Source organism: Rhynchophorus ferrugineus, unplaced genomic scaffold (assembly GCF_030347505.1).
Source record: "Rhynchophorus ferrugineus isolate W39M unplaced genomic scaffold, kcgeb_rfMv2 rfM1, whole genome shotgun sequence".
NCBI classification, from domain to species: Eukaryota; Metazoa; Arthropoda; class Insecta; order Coleoptera; family Curculionidae; genus Rhynchophorus; species Rhynchophorus ferrugineus.
In genome coordinates, this window is record NW_027472580.1 from 13,348,387 (window position 1) to 13,374,529 (window position 26,143).

Consider the following 26,143-nt stretch of genomic DNA (forward strand, 5'->3'; position numbering starts at 1 on the left):
AAAGGAAGAACCATCAACAGCGACTATGACATGGCGTAATTGGGCCGTTTGAAGGACGAAATCGCCAAAAAATGGCCCTATTTGAAGAAAAAGAAAGTGCTGCTTCATCAAGACAATGCACCATGTCACAAGTCAGTGCGAAAGATGGCAAAAATCCATGAATTGGGTTTCGAATTGCTTCCTCATCTACCGTAATCTCCAGAACTGGCCCCCAGCCACTATTTCCTGTTCTCAGATGTCAAAAGAATGCTCGCTGGGAAGAAATTTTCGTCGAATGAAGTGGTAATACCGAGGCCTATTTTGAAGCATATGACAAATCGTACTACGGAAATGGTATCGAAAAGTTGGAGGGTCGCTATAATCAGTGTATCATCCTTGAAGGGAATTATGTTGAATAAAAAAAACTAATTTTGCCAAAAAAATGTGTTTTACTATGGAAGGCCGGGAACTTTTTAATTGACCGGTTACGTTATATAAATTAAGATTGTACTAAGCCTGTCTAATATAAGAAGTAATAAATAATTGAGAGTGAAATTCGCAATATTTATTTCTTAGTAACGGTTTCACGTTACTCTAGATTCGAGAGGGAAAAACGCGTCTATATCAAGGAATATGTGTTTGTTCAAGGGGCGTTTACCCCTGTCGTCTGATTTCAGGGTCCCCGGTATTCAGATGCATGCAAAATCATTGTGGCAAGTTCACGCGTTTCATATCAATTCCCATTCGCAATATGACAAATTCTCATGTCATACGCATGTCAACACACATTAAAAATTAAAATTAGCTCTAAACCCTATTGGGTACGGTTGAGGATAGAGCCATTCCGTGGGTTTGTATGTCGGATGACCTGTTCAGGTTTGAAATGGGTTATGAATAAAAATATTAAAGCACTTTTGAAAACAAATCCTGATAAAGTGTATTCAATACAATAGGTTAATAATATAAAAGTTGTGTATACTATTGTTTCTACAATATTTTAGATTTTCTATGTAACATTTTTAAAATGTTTATAAGTTGTTACTCTATTGATATATAATTTCTTGACACAGATATAACATACACATGTACATAAATAATTAAATTGAATCATTATTGTAAAATAAAATTCGATCTCTAAGAATAAATATTTTGAGATCTTAAGAACGGTAAAAGAAATGTTGAAAATATGCACAAAATCTGGGTGCTGATGCTGGATAAACGTTGACGATGATGATGGTTTCATTTACTAAAAAAAGCTGATAATATTTATTTCTGATATAATGATGTATACAATTTTGATTCACTTTTCTAGATCATGTCGTTAATACATAAACCTCTTCATTGTTCTGGTAAAATATTTAATATGCTGTTTTATATGTAAGTTGTAATTTTACTTCTCTAGAAAATAGTTCATAAAAGGTTAAACTCCAGTCAGTCCATTTCGGTTTCTAATTAGAGAGTTACTGTCCATTATATGCGGACTTAATGATTTGTAGAGGTTTGTAAATCAATAGCCTGATATTAATTTATTAACCGACTTCAAAAAAAGGGGAGGTTCTATGTTCGACTGTATATTTTTTAATGTATGTTCGCCGATTTCTCTATCAATTATGGACTGATTTTCAAGTACACTTCCGACGTGGTCCCATTGGAATCAAGTCAGGATCTGATGGAGCGAAGGGGGGAAATCGAGGGCTACCTTAAAATTTCAAAGGCACATACAAAGTTTTAACATTTTTTGATATAAAGTATTTGGTATATTTGGGTATAATGTTATTGCTGAAGACTGAAGATGTACTGAAGACCGGAAGTCGTTTAGAGCAAAAGCCGTTCACTTTTCTTTTTAAACACTAACCATAGGAGAAGTCGTAGGAATATTGCAGACAACTGCAATATTGGTGTTGAAGTCGGTGCTGAACCAAAACAATACAAAAATAATAATACAATTCTGTGACATATACAAAAATTAAATTACGATCAAAATAAATCTTATTTGTTGCGAGTACCCACTTCAACGTGATCTGTTGTTATTAGTTAAAATAATATTCTAAATAGATAAATAGGTAGTGGTAGATAGGTTATATAACGTTTTTGTTTATTTTTATTTATTTATTACAACTATTATTATGTACATATTTTATTTTAAAACGTTTCCTTTCTGTTAAAAATCTAAGTTTAATTATTTTTTTACCTGTTAGTGAGTTGGTTATTTATTTCGTTGAGGTCGGTTCAATTTCTTTGTTAAAAATATTTTTAAATGGGATGGTTATCGTATTACATATTACACTTCTCTAAAATTGATGCATCTTTCATGTGCAACTTTGTATTTTAATATCACACGTTGTTACCCTCATATCATGCTAATAATAACGTAGAATGATGTATTTTTAATGTATATTTACAACAAAAAATATATTTTTGCCAATATAGTATTATAAATGAAATAATTTAATCTAGTGTAAATACTTATTATCTATATTTAATTACGTTATTCATACGTACATATATAGATTAAATATAAGAACAAAATTGACAAATTTTGTTACTGCAGAATTACATTACTTAAAGAGTGGGTTGTCGGTTCCATGGTGTAATGGTTAGCACTCTGGACTTTGAATCCAGCGATCCGAGTTCGAATCTCGGTGGAACCTTCACTTTTTTTATATTATTTTCTTAAAATATTGTGGAACAATCGAGTTGGACGTATGCAGAAAGAATTGCTGTTATAGGGTTTTTGAATGCTGTTCCAAAAAACACTGGTTTTTACGAACATTATTAAAGTGTATTTCAGTAAGGAGCAAAGTATTAAGTTAAACTATTAGACGGTAGTCAGAAAGGGATAGGTCTGTGCTATATAGCGGATAGGGTAGAACATCCATCCATTATTTTCCAAATCGTTTTTAACAGGAATTACCTACTAACCTACTATTTGTTCTTACAATAACTTTCATACTAGTTGTATAACTAGGGTAATTCATCGCTTCTTAATTAGTCTCTAGAGTAATAATGTAACAATGCTGTTTTTAATATTTATTTATTGTTTTATATTTTTTATTTAATTAATTTTACAATATGTACTGGTTGAATTGTAATTTTGATTGCTTCTTTGCTATTGTTTAAAACAACAAGAATAGCAGTATCATGGGCAAATATGTCTATGATTTTATTTGCAATTTGTGGTATGCAGAAGTGTAAAATAGATAAAGAATTGGCCTCAATGCACTTTTTGCGATACTTCTCGATTGATCTCAGTTACCTAGAAATGATCGACTGGTTAATATTTAGTTGTTTTCTAGATTTTTCTCTTATTTGGTATGGACCTTTATCAAGTAAGGCTTTCTTCATCTTTTTCTTTCATGTTTAAATTTTTGCGGTCCGTCCAAATATTTTTTTGCCTTTTCCCTAAGTGATTTCAGACGAAATATCATCCCCGTTATCACATTATTAATAATGTATTTTGCAATGATCCGATCTGATTTTTGAATTTCTTTTAAGATATTTTATACAATTTATTGACGTAAATACCTATTGCATAGTTGGTAACCATTATTGGCGGAACAAAAGTAACAGCAAAATATATTCAATGAAATATTTAATATTAGAAGAATAAAAAATATTTATTGGTTTTGTTGGTTATTCTAAAAACATCATTCCATATAGCAACAAACCTAATTATCTCGGAATGAATCCTGATATAAAATTTTGCTGGAAGGGAAATTTAAAAAAGGAAAGGATAGATTTGAAGTTGAAATATTGGTTAATTGAAAGAAAATTTTCATTATCAGTACATAATATACTGCTATCATAAATACAAATATTGAAACCTATAGGGAATTGTGGAATTTCATTATGGAGACTTTACACGAAAAGAAATATGAATACAATACAAGTTTTCTAGAACAAAGTCTTCAGAAATATTGTAGGTGCAACGAGATACTACAAGACTGATTTCTTACATCGGTATCTTCAGATAGTCTCTTATCAATATCGAAGTACTACAACTCTTAGGTAATCCCAATACAGGACACTCAAAAGAATCAAACTCTTTGTTCATCTTGCGTAGTACTGTACTGTACCTCACTACAATAGAAAAACAACGGTGTTAACACATTAACACTATTAGACTAGAAATTAAGATATGACCAATGTGTTTTTAGATTATAATAATAATTGTAGGTTAGTAGATAACGACTAATAACAATGTAAGATATAAAAGAAATCGCCTGAATTGCAGAAAGAAAAGCTACCGGAACATATTTCCTTTATGTCAAATTCAGAGCTAAGCCCTCTTCATCCCCACATCGAAATATCGACGTTTCGGTCTCATGTCAGCCCCTTGGTAGCCGTTTACACTCTTCGACCCTCTGTCGGTGTACTGATTTGATTAACAATATGTGTTACACTGTTTGAGAAGTGTCTGAAATTGATTCTCCACACAGACGGACTGATATAATTTTATCAAGATTGATATAGAATTTAGAGTGGATGAATTAACCCTTGTAATCAACGCTACGAAATCCATACAATTTAATAAAATTACCCTATGAGTTACACAATTTTGTGCGATGTAACATTGTAGGATTTATTTTAAAAATATGGACTCGAACTATTATTAAATATTATAAAGTATTGCTAGTGTTGTGTTTTTAGAATAAGATATTAAATATAATTTTAACAAAATTGTAACTGACTAAAGTAACAGTTTTTTGGTGAGGCAAGGATTATTTTATTTGTTCGATGCTTTAATCTGATAAAACAGTTATATTGTTATTGAAATATTTAGGACCTTCTATTTGTAACATTTATTAAGATAATATACTTAACAGAGCCTAACAAAACAATTAAGCAAATTAGTTCAACTAAAGTTTTTTTTTAAACATTAATCACATTCAGTAGATTTAATCCTTTCTAACTTCTAAGTTTTCTCATATGTGCCAAAAATATGCATGTGTAAAATTTGTTATTGAATGAAGTCGATTGTCTTCGGATTTTGCAATTTAGAAATAGGATCCCTTGATTAGATTGTTATGCAACACAAAACTTATTGAACGTTCTAGTAGTGCTAATCGTAAAGGTATAAGATACTGATATCCCAGAATTCTAAATAAGGCTTAGAAATAATTAAGTTTTATATTTTATTTCATGCATTGCTCTTCATCTAAATGCTTGAAGTGTATTTTTCAATGGGTCAATACTGTATAATGAGGAAAAAAATGGTGGTAATAATAATTTAACTGATGTTAATGTACTTGTTCTAAAATATTTGTGTGAATTACTTTGGAGATAGATAAGATGTGGACATCTTATATAATTCTATCGCATAGATATATGTGACTGAACTCTTTCTAAACCACATCGACATGCATTGGGTCAGCAAGATATCATGTATTACAAGATGTTAAAATTGAATGAAACTGTTACTGCAGAATACAGCAATATCTTATAATAAAAAAATATGAAGGATACACTATTCCATAACGAACAGGAAGTTAAGGTTCAGGGTACTTACCAGACAAAACGTCTTTTGATCCCTTCTTGTTCAGATGGCTGGAAGAACAGAACAGAAGTCTGCAACAAAAAATCTGTTTGAGTATTTTCAACTGATTGCTATATCTCAAATCTGTAATAAGTTATTCGTGCTTCATTGTGCCGATATAACAGGGCTCAAGGTTTCAGCGACGTTAGCTGAGATTCCTGAACTGAACTACCTGTGCCTGAACTCGATAACGTCTCAAGTTCCTGATTGGAAAATAATATCTATAAGTCCTATTTTATTTCTAAAGGTTAGTCTAAAGGTTCAAAACCCCAACCTACTTCTGTCAGGAGTGTATTTCTCCTGGATGAGATATCGCGAGAAAGAGTTCACTTTCTACTTTACGAGTTGGTTTATAGTACCAATATTAAAGGTGTGATGGGTGCATTGAAAATCCAGTACCATATAACATAATAGCGTTTCAATGAAATCTACAAGAACCATATAACATAATAGCGTTTCAATGAAATCTACAAGAACTTGGAATTGACTATTCGCAAATTAAAATATGAAGACCATGGTTGTTAGGTGTATAGCAATTTTAACATTTTGAGCATATTCGTCGGACAAGCGGGGTATATAAAAAGGGAACCAAAAAGCCTTCGCGTATAGGCCGCTTAAAGTTGGCCAAATAGAATGTCTTTTGAGAAGCATTGGTACATCCACATAAAGCTCGTTTACCACCACTGCACATAAAGTCGGGATTGATGAAACAATTTTCAAAACCACTTTCCCTATAAGGAGATTGCTCCATCTAGGCAATTCAGAAGCCCAGGAGAAAGTAAAGACGCAAAAACAGCACATGACTGACTCACAATTCATACATTCATCACAATCATATACATAAGAAAAAACATGTTAGACAAAAAGCAAAACACATTAGAACCAAAATAAAGCAACTATACTGGTTAGTCGGAAGATACTTCTAACTTGACCTAAAATCAAAGAGATTAATTTACTAGACAATCATGAAGCCAATTTGGACCTATGGGGTGAAAATATGGAGCTGCCTAAAAATTCTAATCAATTAGTCATCCAACGCTGTCAAAACAAAACTCTTCGATTAATTGCCAATGCCTATCGCTACGCAATCAATGAAGGGCTGCACGCTGTTAAGAAGTTATCCACGATTTTGTCTTAAAACACGAAAGAAGATTAGTAAATCATACTAACGTGGAAGCAATACAACTACTGGAGAACGCGCGAATATCAGAAGATTCAAGCGAATTAAACCATACGAACTTATATAAAGTATATACCTTTAGTGTAAACTATAGCTTAAGTTATTATAATTCTATAACTGAGGAATACATATTGATATATTTATCTTGCACTCGTCTTGCTCGTGAATTAATCCAAGTAAAAATGAAATGTAGTACTAAATAAATTTTTAATTATAATTAGCTCAAAAAAATATACATAAGAACTTAACTATAAATAAAATTTGATAATAATGCTAAAAAACTTTTAAGATTTAGGTTTCTAATAAATCTAAACGTACATTTTCTTTAACTTAATCATTTTCCGGAAAATTTGGGAGATATGAGTGAAGAACCATTTATATAAAGATAGATAGAAGAGATATAGATATAGGAGAATAATGAAATGTCCCAATGATATCAGATTACTGTTGAGAGAATGTCCAGATTCTATTCACCAACCGAAAATATACAGAGACCTCACAAAGTGTATTTTATTGAACGTATATTACAGAAAATATATGTATCGTTAATGGTTTGCAAATAAAATAATAATTTTCATCCAGATAAATCCTTGTTGGTATTTTAAAACATAGTTACCCAAATTGTCAAAATACGTGTTATGAGAATAAAAAATAAGGATTAATAAAAATAATATAATAAATAGTGCTTAGGGTTAAATAGCCCTAATGGGAATAAATTTAACATGTAGAATGGTCCTCTTACTGTGGCGATAGTCGCGGATTCGAATCCTGCTGCGGCATGGAAGTACTTGTCATGAAAATGTCTTTATAGGTAATAGTGGAAAATCCGACAAGGTATAATCATCCCATTCCCGCCAGCAACCAGGCTGGGTAAGACCAGATGTCTTCTGAAATGGTCTCCAACTTAGGTCACGAGCCAATCAGTAGGCTTAGTGCCGAGGACCATGGTTCGGAGCACACGTTAAACTGTAGGTCCAGTTCAGATAAACCCCCATAATATTTTCGTTATTTAGGAATAGCACCAATTACGTTAACCATTGTAATATTTTAATATATATTTTGTATATTTTGGAATTTTGTGAATTGTGATGATATGATTTTTGTTTTATCATCGAACTGATGTCAAAATGCATTGAATTTAATGCTGAAAATGACTATGAATATAAATATGTGTATTACATCCTTTAAATTTGGATGTTGTTTAACGCAATATTGTTGGAGAATTGCGTGCAAATATACTATATTCCGTATCGATATCGCGAATATTCGACTGATATCGGTATTGCCAGCGCCCTCTTCGTCCCCATCCAGACAAACCAAAAAAGGCCGCAATTTCCAGCAGGAGCGCGGAGGGCCCGTTTTAATCATCGATACCAAAAATCGGCGTAGTTGATTGGCTGTCACATGGACGCGGCCGCATGTGTACGGCACCGTCACATTTCATTGAATTTCACGGATGGCCTGGTCCTTTGTCCCGTCGTTTGCCACGTCGGGGATGTTCCCCGTCATATGCACATGTGTCGCGCGAAAGAATATTGCAGAGTCCGAAATCTACGGACGCCTGCTTAGAGAATGGCCAGACGATAATCGATCATCCGGACTGTTAATATGATGACTTATCATCTTGTTCGGACTGACACACTTACGCTACGCATTTACCCTCTCGGGATCGATGGATATGGAGTTTAATATGGGGGGTGCAAATAAGCTATTTTTCTTCAAAAATAAATCATAGATATGGAATATTATGAATCATTTCTGAGGAGAGAATTAATTATAACTGTTTTGCAAATTTGGTAAATACATTAGGGATAATACAGTGATTAAATTTTATTTTATTAAGGAAAATGTACACAAGTACTAACAGAAGGAAAATATATTCATATCAAAATTACGATTTTTTTACTATTTGATAATTACATTGTTACGAATCGTTCTCGACTAACCTACAATTTGTCTTTATGATAACTTAAATCTAGATATACTATTAGGAGGACCCATCCTATCCCTATCCCTATCTCAGTCTCTGGTGAAATAATGTTTATAAATGTCACTGCTGTATTTTTTATTATATACACCTCACTACATGTCACTACACAGTATCAGACGGTTTGATTCTTTCATTATTTATGTAACTTTTTGCAGAACATCCCCATTGAACTCCGTATGTCCATATAGGTTTCAGTATTTGCTTATAAAATAGCAATTAATTATGTAGTGATAATTGTGATTTTTTTTCTAATTAGCCAGTATATTTACCTATATTTCAATTCCAGTTCTTTTCTTTTTTTTTCTATATGTCCCTTCCAGCGAAGTTTTGCATCAAGATTCATTCCGAGATATTGAGCGTTGCTGCTCTATGGAATAATAGTATTATTTAATGTTATTGGTGCTTGTACGGCCTGTTTATGGGTGAACTGCACATGTACAGATTTACTTTCATTAATTCTTATTTTCCAAGCTTGTGTCCAATTATTTATATTCTCACTTGACAGTTGTAATTTTCGTGAGGGTTCTTCATTATTGTCTCCGGTAGCTATAATCGCAGTATTATCAGCAAATGTAGCTATCATAATATTGTCCCTTTGTGGTATATCACAAGTGTAGAGTAGATCAAGCATTGGTCCAAGTACACACCCTTGTGGTACACCTGCTTTAGCTTCTTTTATTGTAGAGTAAGCTTCATCTTGTTTGACTCTAAACATTCTTGTTATAATGTACGATTTTAATAGTTCGGTATGTTGTTTTATTCACATTTTCTCTAGTATATGAACAAGGCCTTCATGCCAAACCTTACCGAAGGCTTGTGCTATATCTAAGAATATAGCTGAGCATACTTGTTTACTTCCGTAGGCTTTCTCAATAACATCTGTTATTCTGCGGACCTATCCAATTGTTGAATTCTTGTTAATAAATCTAAACTCTCTCTATTATACAATAAATAGGGATATGATAAAATCTTTTTTTGCTTACAACGATTTAGAAATGGTGATTTTGAAGCAATTAACGAAGAGCAACCCTGAGGACCAAAAAAGTGTTAAGACAATATTATGCAACACTTATTGAAATCCAAATTTAGCTCATACTCTCAAATAACTTTTATAAAGAAAAAAGAATGAGCTGCTTCTAGACGTTTATACCCGAAAAAATATCATTTCGAAAATATATATATCAGGGCAAGTGAAATGTCCTCGGCCTGATACATAGATGGCGCTACTATAATTATATCCGTATGTTTTTTAGATAGCTCTAAAAGATTCGTGTATAAATTGCATTAGTTTGTGAAGTATGGCATTTTGAGTGAAAAAACTTTTGTTATTCTGAAACCTTTGTTATTGTGAAACCTTTGTTATTTTGAAAAAAGTGGATAAAAAGAATTTAGTGTGTTGATAAAATGTCGCCTTTTGAAGGGAAAAATACAGTTGAAGCAAAAACTTGGCTTGATGCCGAGTTTCTGGAGTCTACCCCAGCAAAATCAACCATTAAGGATTGGTATACTAAGTTTAGACGTGGTGAAATGAGCATCCAATACGTTGAACAGAGTGGACGCCCAAAAGAGATTGTTACCGAGGACAAGTTTCCACAAAAAATCCACAAAATGATTTTGACTGACCATACATTGAAATTGAATGAAATAGCAGATACTCTAAAGATATCAAGTGAACGTGACATCATATAATTCACGAATATTTGGGTATGAGAAAGCTCTGTGTAAAGTGGGTGCCGCGCGTGCTCACTTTGGTCAAAAATAACATAAAGCTGATGATTCGGAGCAGAGTTTGAAGATGATTAAGCTTAATAAACCCGAGTTTTTGAGTCGATATGTGATAATGGATGAAACGTGACTCCAACATTTCACTCCGTAGTCCAATCGACAGTCATCCGAGTAGACTGCATACGATGAACCCGCTCCAAAACGTGGAAAAACGCAACAGTCTGCTGGCAAGGTTATGGCGTCTGTATTTTGGGATGCGCATGGAGTAATTTTCATTGACTACCTTGAAATAGGAAGGGCCATCAACAACAACTATTACATAGCACTATTGGATCGTTTGAAGGACGAAATCGCCGAAAAACGGCCGCATTTGAAGAAAAAGAAAGTGCTGCTTCACAAAGATAATGCACCGTGTGACAAGTCAGTGAAAACGATGGCAAAAATCCATGAATTGGGCTTTGAATTGCTTCCTCATCCACCTTATTCTCCAGATCTGGCCCCCAGCGTCTATTTCCTTTTCGAAGAAATTTTCGTCGAGTAAAGAGGTGATCGCCAAAAGAAACAAAACAAATAATTATTACATAAATATATAAGAGTGCTGGAAAATAATGTCACTTGTTGCGAAATTCTGAGTACGTCCAGTTTATTGAGGAAAGATACATTTTTATTATCCTTAAATACATAAAATTAAATCAATTTCCTACTTTAAGTGTTGCAGATCAAATAGAATATGTCGTAAAGTATTCGTTGTACACCTAGTTCGAGAATAATCGAGAGAATGTACCCATATTTATCTAATGATTACTAATCTGTTCACTACAATTCTGCAATTTTTTGATGTAATGTTTTTTAGATAAGCCAGGACCATCGTCAATATCTCTATGGTTACATCTTGATTCAATCTACATGTAATGTAAGCTGATTTTTGTAGTAGTAATTTTTCTAGTAGTAGTTTCTAGTAAATTTATTTGAGTGACGTATATACAATATTTTTCTATTAAAATGTTAAACAAAATATATCTTCTTTCTCTCTTTTATTGAAATTACGGAACATAAATAAAATAGGATTCAGAGATGATCCCAAAGAAGCATCAGGAGATATATCATTTTCATGTCAATACTGCGGATTACTACGAAAATTTCTTGGATAACACTCTAGCAGGACATATACTGAAAAGAATCAAACCGTTTGTTCTTGTAGTTCTGACACGTAATTCTTTATTTAGAAAAACAGTAGTGTTAATTAATATATGAATATTATTATTATAGAGACTAAGTAAGGACCCATGCATTCTACTTGTATTAAGTTATTGCAAAAACAAAGAGTAAGTTAGTCGGCAACGACTAGTAACAATATATTAATTAAAAAATATATATAATGAGTTCTTAATTTAAGCGTAAGTAGTTGACAATGATGGGTTTGGTAATCACTAAATTAATTGCAGTGCAATATTTTAATTGATTGTAGTACAAATATAACAAGAATAGTGACACACTTTTAGCAATACCATTAAAAAAATTAGTTAAACCTCTATTTTCACATACTCTCTCTAATTGCTTATCTATTGAAAAAAACTCTTCGTTTACAACGTTTACATTTTTAATTCTAAATAGTGTACGGTAACTATAAACCTAAAGCCATTCTCCTGTGTGACCTACTTTCTAAATTTACAACCCTGTGAAATTCACCACGTGCCTTTTTCTATACCAAACGCTACGACACCACCGATTCGGCATTCTTCGGATGGGACTTGCGAAAAAGTAACAGGACATTTTTACATTTCTGGTCGAGGAAAAAAAATGTGAGTTTTTTTTCAATCGGATGTGGGGATAATTGGAATGCTTTTATTTGATTGTCGATATTTGAACGGTAGCAGTCGAATTAAATACCAATGTCCAAATATAAAATAAATTAAACAAAACGTTTAATATTTTGAGTATTTTTCAAATTATTTTTGTTTTGCCTTTTATTTATTATATGTGCATAGATACACAGTCATTCGATAGGTTTTTAACATTTAGCGTAAATGTAGTAATTTGCATATATAGTTCGATTATTTTTAACTGACTTCAAAAAAGGAGGAGGTTCTATGTTCGGCTGTATATTTTTTTTAATGTGTATTCGCCGATTTCTGCGTCGATTACGGACCGATTTTGAAAAAATGCACTTCCAAGGTGGTCCCATTGGAACCAAGTCAGAAACTGGGGGTGGAATCTGGGAAAATCGAGGGAAATCGTCAAATTTCAAAGACACGTACACAAATTTCACATATTTTTTGATCTAAAATAATCACATATTTCATTGTAATGTTATTGCTGAACTAATGTAATGGAAGACCGGAAGTTGTTCCGTTCAAAAGCTAATCATTTTGCTTTTTAAACATCGAAGTGATTAGAGAGTTCAGCTCACACGCGTAAGTCGTAGGTTAGATTCCCGATGGGGGAAAGACTTTTTGTTGTTGTTCTAGTTTGGTTAGAACATTTATCAAATCACCTAGGCTATGTAGTGGACCCCGGGGCCCGAAGCGTTCCGCATTTTCATCATTGTTTATTTCTGTTTTTCATCATACGGGCTGCAGTTTTTGTTGGCCTACCCATTGTAATACTAAATAAAATAACTGCGTAACTTATTGAGCAAATATGTAACACTATAAAGAGGAAAATATTTTTAACAAAATATGTTTAGAATAATCATGTGCTACTTATCCAGATCTAACGAGATCTATAGAAAGAAATATACGGGATATTGTGTGATAAATACAGTGAATAGGGTAAGAATTTTTAATTTTCTTATGCAAGTTTTCTAAATTTGGTTTTTACTTATATTATTGTTAGTTTCAGTTTATCACTTGCTATTGTAACATTGGCATTGAATATGTTTATCATAAGTTTTGGAAGCAATCGACTAAGAAAAAACTTGGAAAGTCATTTAACATTTTGTCGCTGACATTTCAGCTAGATGTAAATTCCAAAAAAATTGTTGGAAATTTGAATAACTAAATATAGCTACGTAAGTATCCGACCGGAATATTATTTTTTAATTCTTCAAGATTAATTCCATGCATGTGTGGAAGATGGCTGAACTTACTATGATTTCGAAACCTCGAAAACCACCATTTAGAGAAATGTTATATCTACCAATTTCACTACCAGTTAATATCTAAAGCATACTCTGACTGGCGATTAAAAATGGATATGTGACAGTCCCAAGAAAATATATCAAAGAATAAACCTGTTACTAAAGATGTCTACAGATGTCAGTTGAACAAATTATAACAATATCTTATATTATCGAAAAATATATCAGCTAAATGATACATAGTGCATATATGAGTATATATACAGTGTATGATAGATGCAAAGTAGTTCTCTTGCATGACAATGCCATTGTTTTTTCTTTGAAGTTTTTTCACACTCGAAGTACTCACCGAACAAAGCGTTTTTTTGTTACTAGCTCTTTAGATCGATATAGTATGACTTAAATGGCACACGGTTTTGAAACTTTGAAAATGTGTAAACGTAGATCGATGGTTGAATTGCTGCCAAACTAACATCGTTCTTTCAACACGTTATCGCAATGTTCCCAAAAAAATGTTAAACAGTTATAGAACATTGTTGAAAATATTTTGATTAATAGTAAGTGCACATTCCAATTGAAAAAATGGTCAGAATACACACAAATATCTAAATTATATCGATCAGTAATAACAGATTTTAAGGGAATATATTTGAAATATCATGTAATTGTCAAAATTTTTTGTCAAGCAAATATTGGAAACTTGTCAAATTGTCATAATGTACAACAAAATTACTACGTGCTTTGCCCGTCTGTGCTCCAAAAAATTCATGTAACACCTAGTTTATAAAGATGGATCTCTATTTTCCGGAATGTCCGAAATTGCCATGGATGGTGGAGTTCTTCAGTTCGGACAATGGAAAAGTTCTAAACAGCCAATTATCAGCAGCGTTTGCTGACACTGGTTTACAACATCTTAGCAGCTTGAACATCAAATCGAAGGCTCCCGTATTCCGTTCCACTCAGTTGGTATGTACCATTCCGTTGAAAGCTAGCTGTCACACCATCGAGGAACTGATGGTACAAGGCATGTCGGTGGTTCGAATTTCCGCCCCAGGCAATGACAGGGACAAGATATCCGAATTAATCACCAAAATCCGAACGATCGTGGAGAGTTACAGCAGGAAAATCGGCAGGATATATCCCCTAGCCTTTGCATTGGATGTGAAGGGACCAGAAATCAGAACCGGTTTATTGGAGAATAATAAACAAGAGATATTCCTTGCTAAAGGTAAAGTGATCACTCTAACTACCGATGAAGCCTACGAAGAGTTTGTCAGTGAAGATATGATCTTCGTGGATTACCTGAAACTTCCCGAGCTTGTCCAGCCTGGGGATAAAGTTCTTTTGGAGTATGGCGAACTACATCTCTCCGCTATTGAAGTTGCCGAAAGTATTGTAAGGTGTATTGTGGAAAAGGCCGGAAAATTGTTAAGTCATTCTTCAGTTATTGTTCCAAATGCTCCTATAGATCTTCCTGTAATATCAGACGAGGACAAGGACATCATACAAATGGCACAAGAAATGAATATCGATTATTTAATAGTCTCTGGCGTTCACCATAAAGAGAACTTAACGGATTTGAAGAATATTCTCGGAGAAGATGGATTAAACATTAATATTATAACAAAAATCGAGAATTCTTTAGCTGTTGAAAATATTGACAATATTATTACGGTATCTGATGCTATACTTGTTGATTGTGAACGTTTACTGTTGGAAGTACCCAAGGAGAAAGTGTTCCTGGCACAAAAGTCGATATTAGCCAAATGCAATTTGAACGGAATCCCGGTTATTTGCTCCACTAATATTAACAACGTGAGTTCTTTATCCAAATCGGAAGTGTGCGATATCGCCAATAGTATCATTGATGGCGCAGACGCCCTTTTGATCCATCAAAACGTCTGTACCAAGGAAATAGTTAAAGAAGTATCAGTAGTATGCAAGGAAGCGGAACCTGCAGTTTATCAGAGACAAATATTTAACGAATTGATCTACAGTATTACCTCTCCAAGTGAGTCGATTTACTCCTTATGTATATCCGCTGTTGAGGCATCATTGAAATCAAGTGCCGCCGCCATTATTTGCTTAACCACATCAGGACGAACCGCAAAACTATTATCGAGGTTCAAACCTAGATGTCCTGTCATAAGCATCACTCGGTTTTCAAGAATAGCAAGGTTGTTGAGGTTGTATAAAGGTATCGAGCCTCTGGTATATCTGAAGCAGTTTAACGGTAACTGGAATAAAGACGTCGATGAGAGAATTCAATTGGGAATAACTTATGGGAAACACATTGGGTACATTCGAATGGGTGATGCTGTGGTGACAGTGACCGGAAGTAAACCGGAGGCAGGATTACCGAACAACATAAGAATTGTTTATGCTTCAGACTACGATACATTAATTAAAAAAATGAAATCAACGTAAATTTATAACTGCCATTAAAATTACTGTAAAAAAAATTGGCATATATTATTTTTAATTATGATTTGATTGCAAGTATTTAAATTCCATATTCTAAAAATATATATTAGCATAATCAAACTGATCCATCAAAACATCTGCACCAAGGAAATACATAAAGAAGAATTAGTAGTATGCAAGGAAGCAGAACTGGCTGTTTATCAGAGACACATATTTAACAAACTCATCTACAGTATTGCCTTTCCAAGCGAGTCAATTTATTATTTATGTGTATCCGCGTTTGAGGCATCCTTGAAATCAAGTCCTGGCCCCATTATTTGCTTAATCACATCAGGACAAACCACAAAACTATTATCGAGGTTCAAACCTAGATGTCCTGTCATAAGCATCACTCGGTTTTCAAGAATAGCGAGGTTGTTGAGGTTGTATAAGGGTATCGAGCCTCTGGTATATCTGAAGCAGTTTAATGGTAACTGGAATAAAGACGTCGATGAGAGAATTCAATTGGGGATAACTTATGGGAAACACATTGGATACATTCGAATGGGTGATGCTGTGTTGACAGTGACCGGAAGTAAACCGGAGGCGGGGTTACCGAACAATATAAGAATTGTTTATGCTTCAGACTACGATACATTAATTAAAAAAATGAAGTCAACGTAAATTTATAACTGCCATTAAAATTACTGTAAAACATTTGGTGTATATTATTCTTAATTATGATTTGATTGCAAGTATTTAAATTCCCTATTCTAAAAATATATATTAGCATAATTAAATTGATCCATCAAAACATCTGCACCAAGGAAATACATAAAGAAGTATTAGTAGTATGCAAGGAAGCAGAACTGGCTGTTTATCAGAGACACATATTTAACAAACTTATCTACAGTATTGCCTTTCCAAGCGAGTCAATTTATTATTTATGTGTATCCGCGTTTGAGGCATCCTTGAAATCAAGTCCTGGCCCCATTATTTGCTTAATCACATCAGGACAAACCACAAAACTATTATCGAGGTTCAAACCTAGATGTCCTGTCATAAGCATCACTCGGTTTTCAAGAATAGCGAGGTTGTTGAGGTTGTATAAAGGTATCGAGCCTCTGGTATATCTGAAGCAGTTTAATGGTAACTGGAATAAAGACGTCGATGAGAGAATTCAATTGGGGATAACTTATGGGAAACACATTGGATACATTCGAATGGGTGATGCTGTGTTGACAGTGACCGGAAGTAAACCGGAGGCGGGGTTACCAAACAATATAAGAATTGTTTATGCTTCAGACTACGATACATTAATTTAAAAAATGAAGTCAACGTAAATTTATAACTGCCATTAAAATTACTGTAAAACATTTGGTGTATATTATTCTTAATTATGATTTGATTGCAAGTATTTAAATTCCCTATTCTAGAAATATATATTAGCATAATTAAATTGATCCATCAAAACATCTGCACCAAGGAAATACATAAAGAAGTATTAGTAGTATGCAAGGAAGCAGAACTGGCTGTTTATCAGAGACACATATTTAACAAACTTATCTACAGTATTGCCTTTCCAAGCGAGTCAATTTATTATTTATGTGTATCCGCGTTTGAGGCATCCTTGAAATCAAGTCCTGGCCCCATTATTTGCTTAATCACATCAGGACAAACCACAAAACTATTATCGAGGTTCAAACCTAGATGTCCTGTCATAAGCATCACTCGGTTTTCAAGAATAGCGAGGTTGTTGAGGTTGTATAAAGGTATCGAGCCTCTGGTATATCTGAAGCAGTTTAATGGTAACTGGAATAAAGACGTCGATGAGAGAATTCAATTGGGGATAACTTATGGGAAACACATTGGATACATTCGAATGGGTGATGCTGTGTTGACAGTGACCGGAAGTAAACCGGAGGCGGGGTTACCGAACAATATAAGAATTGTTTATGCTTCAGACTACGATACATTAATTTAAAAAATGAAGTCAACGTAAATTTATAACTGCCATTAAAATTACTGTAAAACATTTGGTGTATATTATTCTTAATTATGATTTGATTGCAAGTATTTAAATTCCCTATTCTAGAAATATATATTAGCATAATTAAATTGATCCATCAAAACATCTGCACCAAGGAAATACATAAAGAAGTATTAGTAGTATGCAAGGAAGCAGAACTGGCTGTTTATCAGAGACACATACTTAACAAACTCATCTACAGTATTGGCTTTCCAAGCGAGTCGATTTATTCTTTATGTATATCCGCTGTTGAGGCATCCTTGAAATCAAGTGCTGGCGCCATTATTTGCTTAACCACATCAGGACAAACCGGAAAACTATTATCGAGGTTCAAACCTAGATGTCCTGTCATAAGCATCACTCGGTTTTCAAGAATAGCAAGGTTGTTGAGGTTCTATAAAGGTATCGAGCCTCTGGTATATCTGAAGCAGTTTAATGGTAACTGGAATAAAGACGTCGATGAGAGAATTCAATTGGGAATAACTTATGGGAAACACATTGGGTACATTCGAATGGGTGATGCTGTGGTGACAGTGGCCGGAAGTAAACCGGAGGCAGGGCTACCGAACAATATAAGGATTGTTTATGCTTCAGATTACGACACATTAGTTAAACAAATGAATCGACGTAAATTTATAATAGCCATTAAAGTTATCGTAAAAAATTTTTGGCGTATATTATTTTTATTTATGACTTGATTGCAGGTATTTAAATTCCCCATTGTAAAAATATATATTAGCATGATTACAAAATAGTAAAACCTATTCTAATCTTCGGAACACTTGCTGAATTGTATTTTTGCAACCTTCCTAATCAGTGCATAATGATATTCTTTGGTTTGTGAGCTTAATTACCAATGCAGCTAAATATTGATACTGTATGAGAAGGTGCCTCATAGCAACCGTGATAAAGAAATGTATTTCCTGACATGCATATATTCTATCAAACATCCCATAATATATAAAAAATATTTACTGATTCATGAGATGAGAAATGGAATAATATAGAAAAAACTGAAAATAGTAATTACTATTTTCCAATGGTAGTATAAGCCAGACAGTGATGTATAAATTCCTTCATGATCTAACTTAAAAAATTTAAAGAAAAAAAAATTACTGAATAATTTTTGAGAATTTACAATTTAATTTTAAACGAAGTAGAATTACTTTTATTTTTAAATGTTCTGTGGATCTGTAAAAAGAAATGGAATTTTTCTGTGAAATAGAATAATATCGCACAAATGTTTTATTGTATTTCAATATGTTAATTGCTATTTTTAAATAATATACTATAATAAGCATAGACAATACAACAGAACTTAAGCAAAAACTAAAAACTAAAGATGCACAATAAAAAAATACAATATAAAAAAACTAATCTATGACATAATTAAAAATGATCTGAATGTAATGATATAATTTTATATTTATTTATTATTGAACGGAAATATTTTTTAACCAAAATCGAGAGTCAAAATATTTTACTATTTATGATTCCCTATTACACATATTCCCTACTATTACATTAACAATCTTGAAAAATATCGTAAAATGATATGATATTAATATACAATAAAAATATTGTTATTTAGAAACAAACTACCAAAAAAATCATAAAACTACATATATTACATATAAATCTATGTAAGCATAAATTGGCGATATTTTTGTCAAGGTCCCGGCTAGGATGACAGAGCCAGAACGTTAAAAATCAGTCGAATGAAAGTAGTAGAAGTAAAAATAGTAACTAAATGTACTACTGAAACAGTCACTGATAAAAAGTAATAAAATCAGTCGAACCGAAAAAAGCGACTGAAACAGTCGATAGTAAAATGTAATCAATTACTAAGCAGTTGATGGTTAATTTCAGTCGATAGTTCCCAGCACTAATCAAGCCCTGATCAACCGAAAAATATAAGGACACAATATAAGGATAAGTTCTAATATAAGGACACTAAAGTAAACCCTATAGTAAGATTTATTTGAACAATAAATTTAATTTATAAGGTATATCGAAGTATTTATTTCAAAAAACAAATAACAAATAATAATAGTATATAATCAGAGTTTTTATACGTCATCATTTTCACCATGCTCTATCGTTCATCTATACGGACGGCACCTATTCAGGTTCTGCCGTACAAAGCTGAAATATGCGGAGACAACCGCAACGGCAGCTTTGAATCCGCGATCCTCAGTCGCAGCGCAGCTCCATCCCGACACCGTGGCTTTTATAAAAAGGTCCGTTCAGCTCCAAAATCGCACTCTATGGTTAAATTTGCCCGCTGGACCTTGACACGTGATTATACGTTGCAATCGAAAAAAGCCGGACCCGTGTGAAATAGTCTCCCGTCTCTTTTCCGATAACGAGGTTTGCCAGAAGTCAGTTAGGCGATCATACTGGTCGCTTCCAACGCTTTCCCGAGGCCTACTATGTCCACACAAATAATATCGGAGTTATCAAATATTACATATAGTCTATTCAAAGTTGTTTTGTACATACGTCATCAAGATGTTTAACGTATTGCCTGCCGCAATTTGTAAATACGTTTCAGAATCAGACAATATTTTCCTTCTCATTTTATTCTAATTACAAAGAGGCATAATGATGTCTGATAAGTTCGATCATGAAACCGAACTAACCCGTCATAGTCGTCCGGTTGTAAAACGTACAAACGTACGCAAAATATCATATTGCTTTGTTTGAAAATGCCGAAAACTTTATAGTCAGTGTCACAAATTGATTGCGTCTTTAATAAGTTATTTCGAAAAGGAACGAAATAATGGAGGCCCCCTCTTGCCCGTAAATTCTGTTAGAGAGGTAAACAATGATGATATTAAATATTGTAAGTTGCTGAAAATATTTTTAGCGTGTTGCTGCCGGGCTGAAAATTAGAGTGGGGTCCAAGAAAAACCGTCTATATACAAAGTGGGTAACGAATCTTGACCATCTAGATATTGATTCTATTCGAGATCAAATATACGAAATGTATAACAACAGTGAGTACACAAACTATTTTATCGATATAAAGATAATTTAATATAAGTGAGACAGACTGATGAGAGTGGAAATAACTAAAGTTATGCATATAATTAATAGAGTATAATTGAGTAGAGTATAACTCTAGAAATTGTGTTATTGTAGGGTGTGAAGGATTTGTGTGCATAGATATAATTGTAATTGTTCGGAATTAAACATGAGTATTAAGTTAGAATATATGAAGAGAGTATAAATACTAACTGTTTTGTAGACTGCCTAACACATTAGGCAGAATTCAGTGATTAATTTTATCGAATAAGAATTTAGAATGGCGTACACAGGTAGTAGCAGAATAAATAAAAATACAGTGATATCAAGATGACTTGGCAAGTAAACGCACTATCGAAGGAAATAAGAATTATACGTAAATAGGTAAATATGTTCTCTAATGAAAATAAAATGCATTAGTATGATATATAATTGTTAATTAGATGGATTGGGCTTCCAGGTAGATACCATCATATAAAAAACGCGCCTAAAACTCTACCTCATGGGTGGTGTGGAAAAGAGTTCAATGTAAATATAATAAAACAAATCTAACCTGCAAACTATTAGCCCTGCGTTCTTAATTGTAGTATTAAGTCCTTCTATATATATGCGTTAGATGTACTATAATGTTAAAATAAACTATATATGTTTGATAAGATTTTAGTTTCATTATTTTAGTTAAACTAGAATTTTGTTCTATATCAAAGCCAAACTGAAAAAAAAAACTCAGAGTTGATGCGGCAACATTGCAACGTTTTGACGTCACATATTTAGATGACGTATGTACAAAATAATTTTGGATAGGCTATAGATCACATAACACCTGCAAGAAAATTGTTGTTAAATTTATATATAAAGACCAGTAAGACTTAAAAATTACATTAAAATTTTGGGGTTGTTGTCCACCTAGCTAAAACCAGATAATGTCAGGTAACTTCATTTCTGATACGATCTCGAAGGGAAACATGAAGAATGTCTCTTACAGATGTCAGATTGTAACAGCTTCCAAATCATAGAACCACCCACAAATGTTTACCATATAAGCATTTGAAAGAGATATATTTTAGATTCCTGCAGCTTGGCAGATTTGATTTATTACTTTAGCAGGACATGCCACATTTTTCTCCTTTATTATTGCTCCCAAATTTATAATAGCAGGTAATCCGTCAATGTAGGAAGTATATGTTGTAGGAACATAGTTGGCTTCATATCACCCACATTTTCTGCAGTCTGTGCTCTGATAAATTTTTGGAAAAAGTACTTAAAAAAGTCTAAATAGCTTTCTGTATCACCAGCACCTTTTCATTTTCGATCAACCGTGAATGAATTCCGAAATTCGAAATATTCCTGACTATATTTAATGACTTTCTGGTGCAACTTCAAAAGACCATTTCTATGCATTAATTGACTGGCAGTCCTTTCATAGCATTTTATGACTATGTATTACGTACCAAAAAAAATTGTCAAATAAAACAGAAATCAATGAAGCATAGTCAGAATCAATCGTATCAAACTAAAATCAAGTCAAATAAAAATCGAGATTTTTTAGAGTTCTTTTAACATCTACTAGTTTCCTAATCTTGTTACAGTTTAGAAGAACTTATAGAGAAGATTCGCATCTGATTTCAAATAATTTGATTCAGTATAAATTGAGATATCATTCGCTTCGAATAATGTACTTTCGAGAAACAGGCCTTTAAATTTTGTTTGTATTCGCTGCATTACTAAAATAATTATATCTGTAAAAATAATTTAAATTTGGAGAAAATTTCTGGATAGACAAATAATCTTGAAGACGAGAATTTTAAGGCATTCTCCAAGATGATGAGCCATGTAAAACGCAAAAGGAATATGCATAATTGTTGCATCGTATTGTTACTGCTGATGGAAAGTGGATCCATTAGGGCAATCCAAAGCTAAAAAGTTATGGAAGCCGCCTGGTCATGTAATGTCAACAATATAGGTAAAGCCCATAGCTCCAAGCTAATGCTCTGTATTTGGTGGGATTATCTTGGTATGGTATACTTGTTAGCTGTTTAAACTTAATGAAATCCTCAATTAAGATCGCCATATACTATATTTGAAGTGCTTGAGCTGAGCACTGCATTGAAAATATCCGGTATACGAGCAAAGGCACAATAACATTATTCTTCAGCATGACAATACTCGATCACATGTTGTGAAAAATGTAATGTAATGAAGCGTTAAAATGAGAAGTGTTACCTCATGCCGTATTGTCCGGACCTTGCTCCTTCTGATTACAACTTGTTGCGGCATATCAGTCGCCACCAGTTTGAGCAGCGCTCCACTTTATATGAAAATGTCAAAAATGGGTCGAGTCATGGATACCCTCAATCAAAAGATACATTTCTCATTTAAGATGGGATTCATAAATTTTACCTATATTTCACAAGAAAGCTTCGAATTAGAAAAAATCATTAAATCTGATCTATAGGTCTTCAATATAAAGAGGCTCAAATGTATAATAGAGGAAAGAAAGAAAGTTTCAGAATAACAATTTGCGTTTCGCAATAAGCATAGAACAATTGAAAAAGTGCTTAGACTTTTTAATGAAATTAATATGAAGTTAACCACCAAAAGATATTGTTCAGTTGCGTTCCTACACATATCTCAGGCCTCTGATAAAGTATGGGATATGGAATTGCCCCATCCGGATTTTGAGATACTAAAATATTGCTTCACAGTACAATGTTATAGTAAAACAAGGCGATGAATATACCGAATTACATGTAATACATTCATGAGTTCCGCAAGGCAGTGTACTTGGTTCAGTACTATATATTCTGTAGACAGCTGATTTACCTACAACAAAAATAACCACTGCGATATAACTGACGCAGTGTTAGTTTACGCCTAAATCAAACACAAATGTGGCTGGAAAGATGACGTATAAAAGTCAACGAAATAAAATCCAGTTATATACATTTAACGCTGCGTAGAAGAACATGTCCACCAGTCTATATCAATAATTGTCAACTCCCGCAAGCAGAGGATGCGAAATAACTTAATATGCACCTAGATCGACGCCTAACTTGGAAGAAGCATATAGTCGTCAAACGCAAACAACTTGGACTTAAACTGTACCAAATGTATTGGCTTATCGGGCACAAATCCAAGTTATCAGTACATGACAAGATATTATTGTGTAAATCTATACTCAAGCTTATTTGGTCAAATGGAATCCAACGATGGGGAACCGCTAGCAAGTCTAATATATCCATCATACAACGGTTCTAAAATAAAGTTTTGCGTGCCATTGTCGAAGCTCCGTACTATGTTTCAAAGTGATATAACGCGATGTTTCTCTAGAATCACTAACGAGTGTAATTTAACGTGTTTGTGTGAAGTACTTCGATAGAGTGTGAAGTGAAGTGCGTAGACTAAAACGTCTAACACCATCCGATCTGGTTATTGGACATATATAGACTTATATAAGCTTTAGAATAAGACTAATTAATTAAAATAGTATTTTATATATGAGATCACCTAATGAAGTGATTTTCTACATGTCATGTATATGTAATATATAATTATTTCTTTTTAACATAACAAATATTTGTTGCCCTCTGGGCAGATTGTGGAACTACTAAGAGTATTAATAAAAAAAATATAGGTCCATCGGCCCACTTGAAGAACATATCAACAATTTATATTTATAGTATAATAAATGAAACAATATTATTATGGTTTCCGGCTCGTATTCGGATGACGTAGGCTCCAATCCACTACCAACAACTCTGCTAATTAGGCCTTTGAGTGAGCGTCACAATCGCCCTAATCGCTAATCAAGTTAGGCTACCTGGTCAATCAAACCCTCGCAAATATCGGCGGCTTGCGTCCGTATAATGAATCGATTTTTATTCGTTTTGCCGTCGGGGACGATCTCGCCTCCGTTCCATCGGACGCCATTTGCAAATTGGAATCGGTGACGTAAGCGAAAAACTGTCCTGTCGTTTAAATGGACGGCACGCATTATTATCGACATAAATTAAATGCGCGAGCTTGTCCAAAGTTGCGGCGATCACCAAACATTTAGACCCAACGAAGTCCAGTTTATTTATAAGCTATCGGTATAATTTACGACTCTTCGAGATCCTGATCGATCTTAAGCTATTTGAAGCTGTTAATCCTTAACATTATGATTATAAATTACGTAATGAGAGCATGTATAAGTTTAGTGACACATTTTAGAACGCTGGGGCGAAAGTAATATTATAAATCATAAATCATATATATATAATCAATATATAAGTAAATACGTCATCGAAATTTGTGACATCAAAACGTCGCAATGTTGCCGCATCAACATTGAGTTTTAGCTCATTTCGGCCTGATATACAACAACATTCTAATCTAAATACATTTTTTATATTATTTAATTATTACATTGTTACTAGTCGTTTCCGGTTAGTTGCAACAATTTGCCTTTATGATAAGTCAAATCTAGGTATGTAACCAGGAGGACCCAATCGGCCCTGTCTTAGTCTCTTGTGAAATAATGTTCATACATGTCACTGCTGTATTTTTATTATATATATTGTCAGAATATATTTAATTTAGTCAGTGTTTCTGTTTTATTTCCAGTTTTTCCCATATTGTTGAAATTAGTGAAGAGATGAAGAGACAATGGACGCAGGGATGGCTTTATTCTTGAAGCTAAGTTAGTATTTTCTACCAATGGCTACTACCATGGAGAAATGGACCAGAACATCTTTCTGGTCTGATTTAAAAATAAATTTTTGAAAAATGGAAATAGTTGATAAGATCCCAACAAGTTAATCGACAAAGATTATAGGTATTAAGGAATGGCGTGCGGAATATAAATCACATTTTGAAGCTGCCATATTCACTGTTCAGAACTATTTCAAATTGTTTTTCGAAAGGAAAATAAAATGTTTAATTGTTTTATGTATTTTTTTTTTTGGAAATAAGTCCGAAAAAATATACTCTGTAGATTAGATGGTTGAAAAATATGGCCACAGAGCATTATACCAGGGAGGATGCTGTAATGGAGGATTATCGTACGTTCCATTCATAGATAGACGCAGGTGGAAATTTACAAACGGTGGTATCATGAACAAGCGTTTGATAGATTGGGAATTAAGAATTTAGTAGTTGATTGCAACAGTAAAGCAACTGTGAAAATGTGAGTCACTGAATGAAACTTGATAACG

General features: G+C 33.3%; 1 protein-coding gene and 1 non-coding gene across 2 annotated transcripts; both read left to right on the forward strand.

The window, feature by feature from the left end:
- The first annotated feature begins 2,558 nt into the window (after window positions 1-2,558).
- Window positions 2,559-2,630, forward strand: TRNAQ-UUG (transfer RNA glutamine (anticodon UUG)). Its single transcript has one exon. It is a non-coding gene; the product is annotated as a tRNA-Gln (tRNA).
- Window positions 2,631-14,182: 11,552 nt separating this feature from the next.
- Window positions 14,183-15,939, forward strand: LOC143194516 (pyruvate kinase). Its single transcript, XM_083059047.1, has one exon. It carries the CDS (start codon window positions 14,279-14,281, stop codon window positions 15,914-15,916), a length of 1,638 nt encoding a protein of 545 aa, XP_082915173.1. The 5' UTR covers window positions 14,183-14,278; the 3' UTR covers window positions 15,917-15,939.
- Window positions 15,940-26,143: the final 10,204 nt, after the last annotated feature.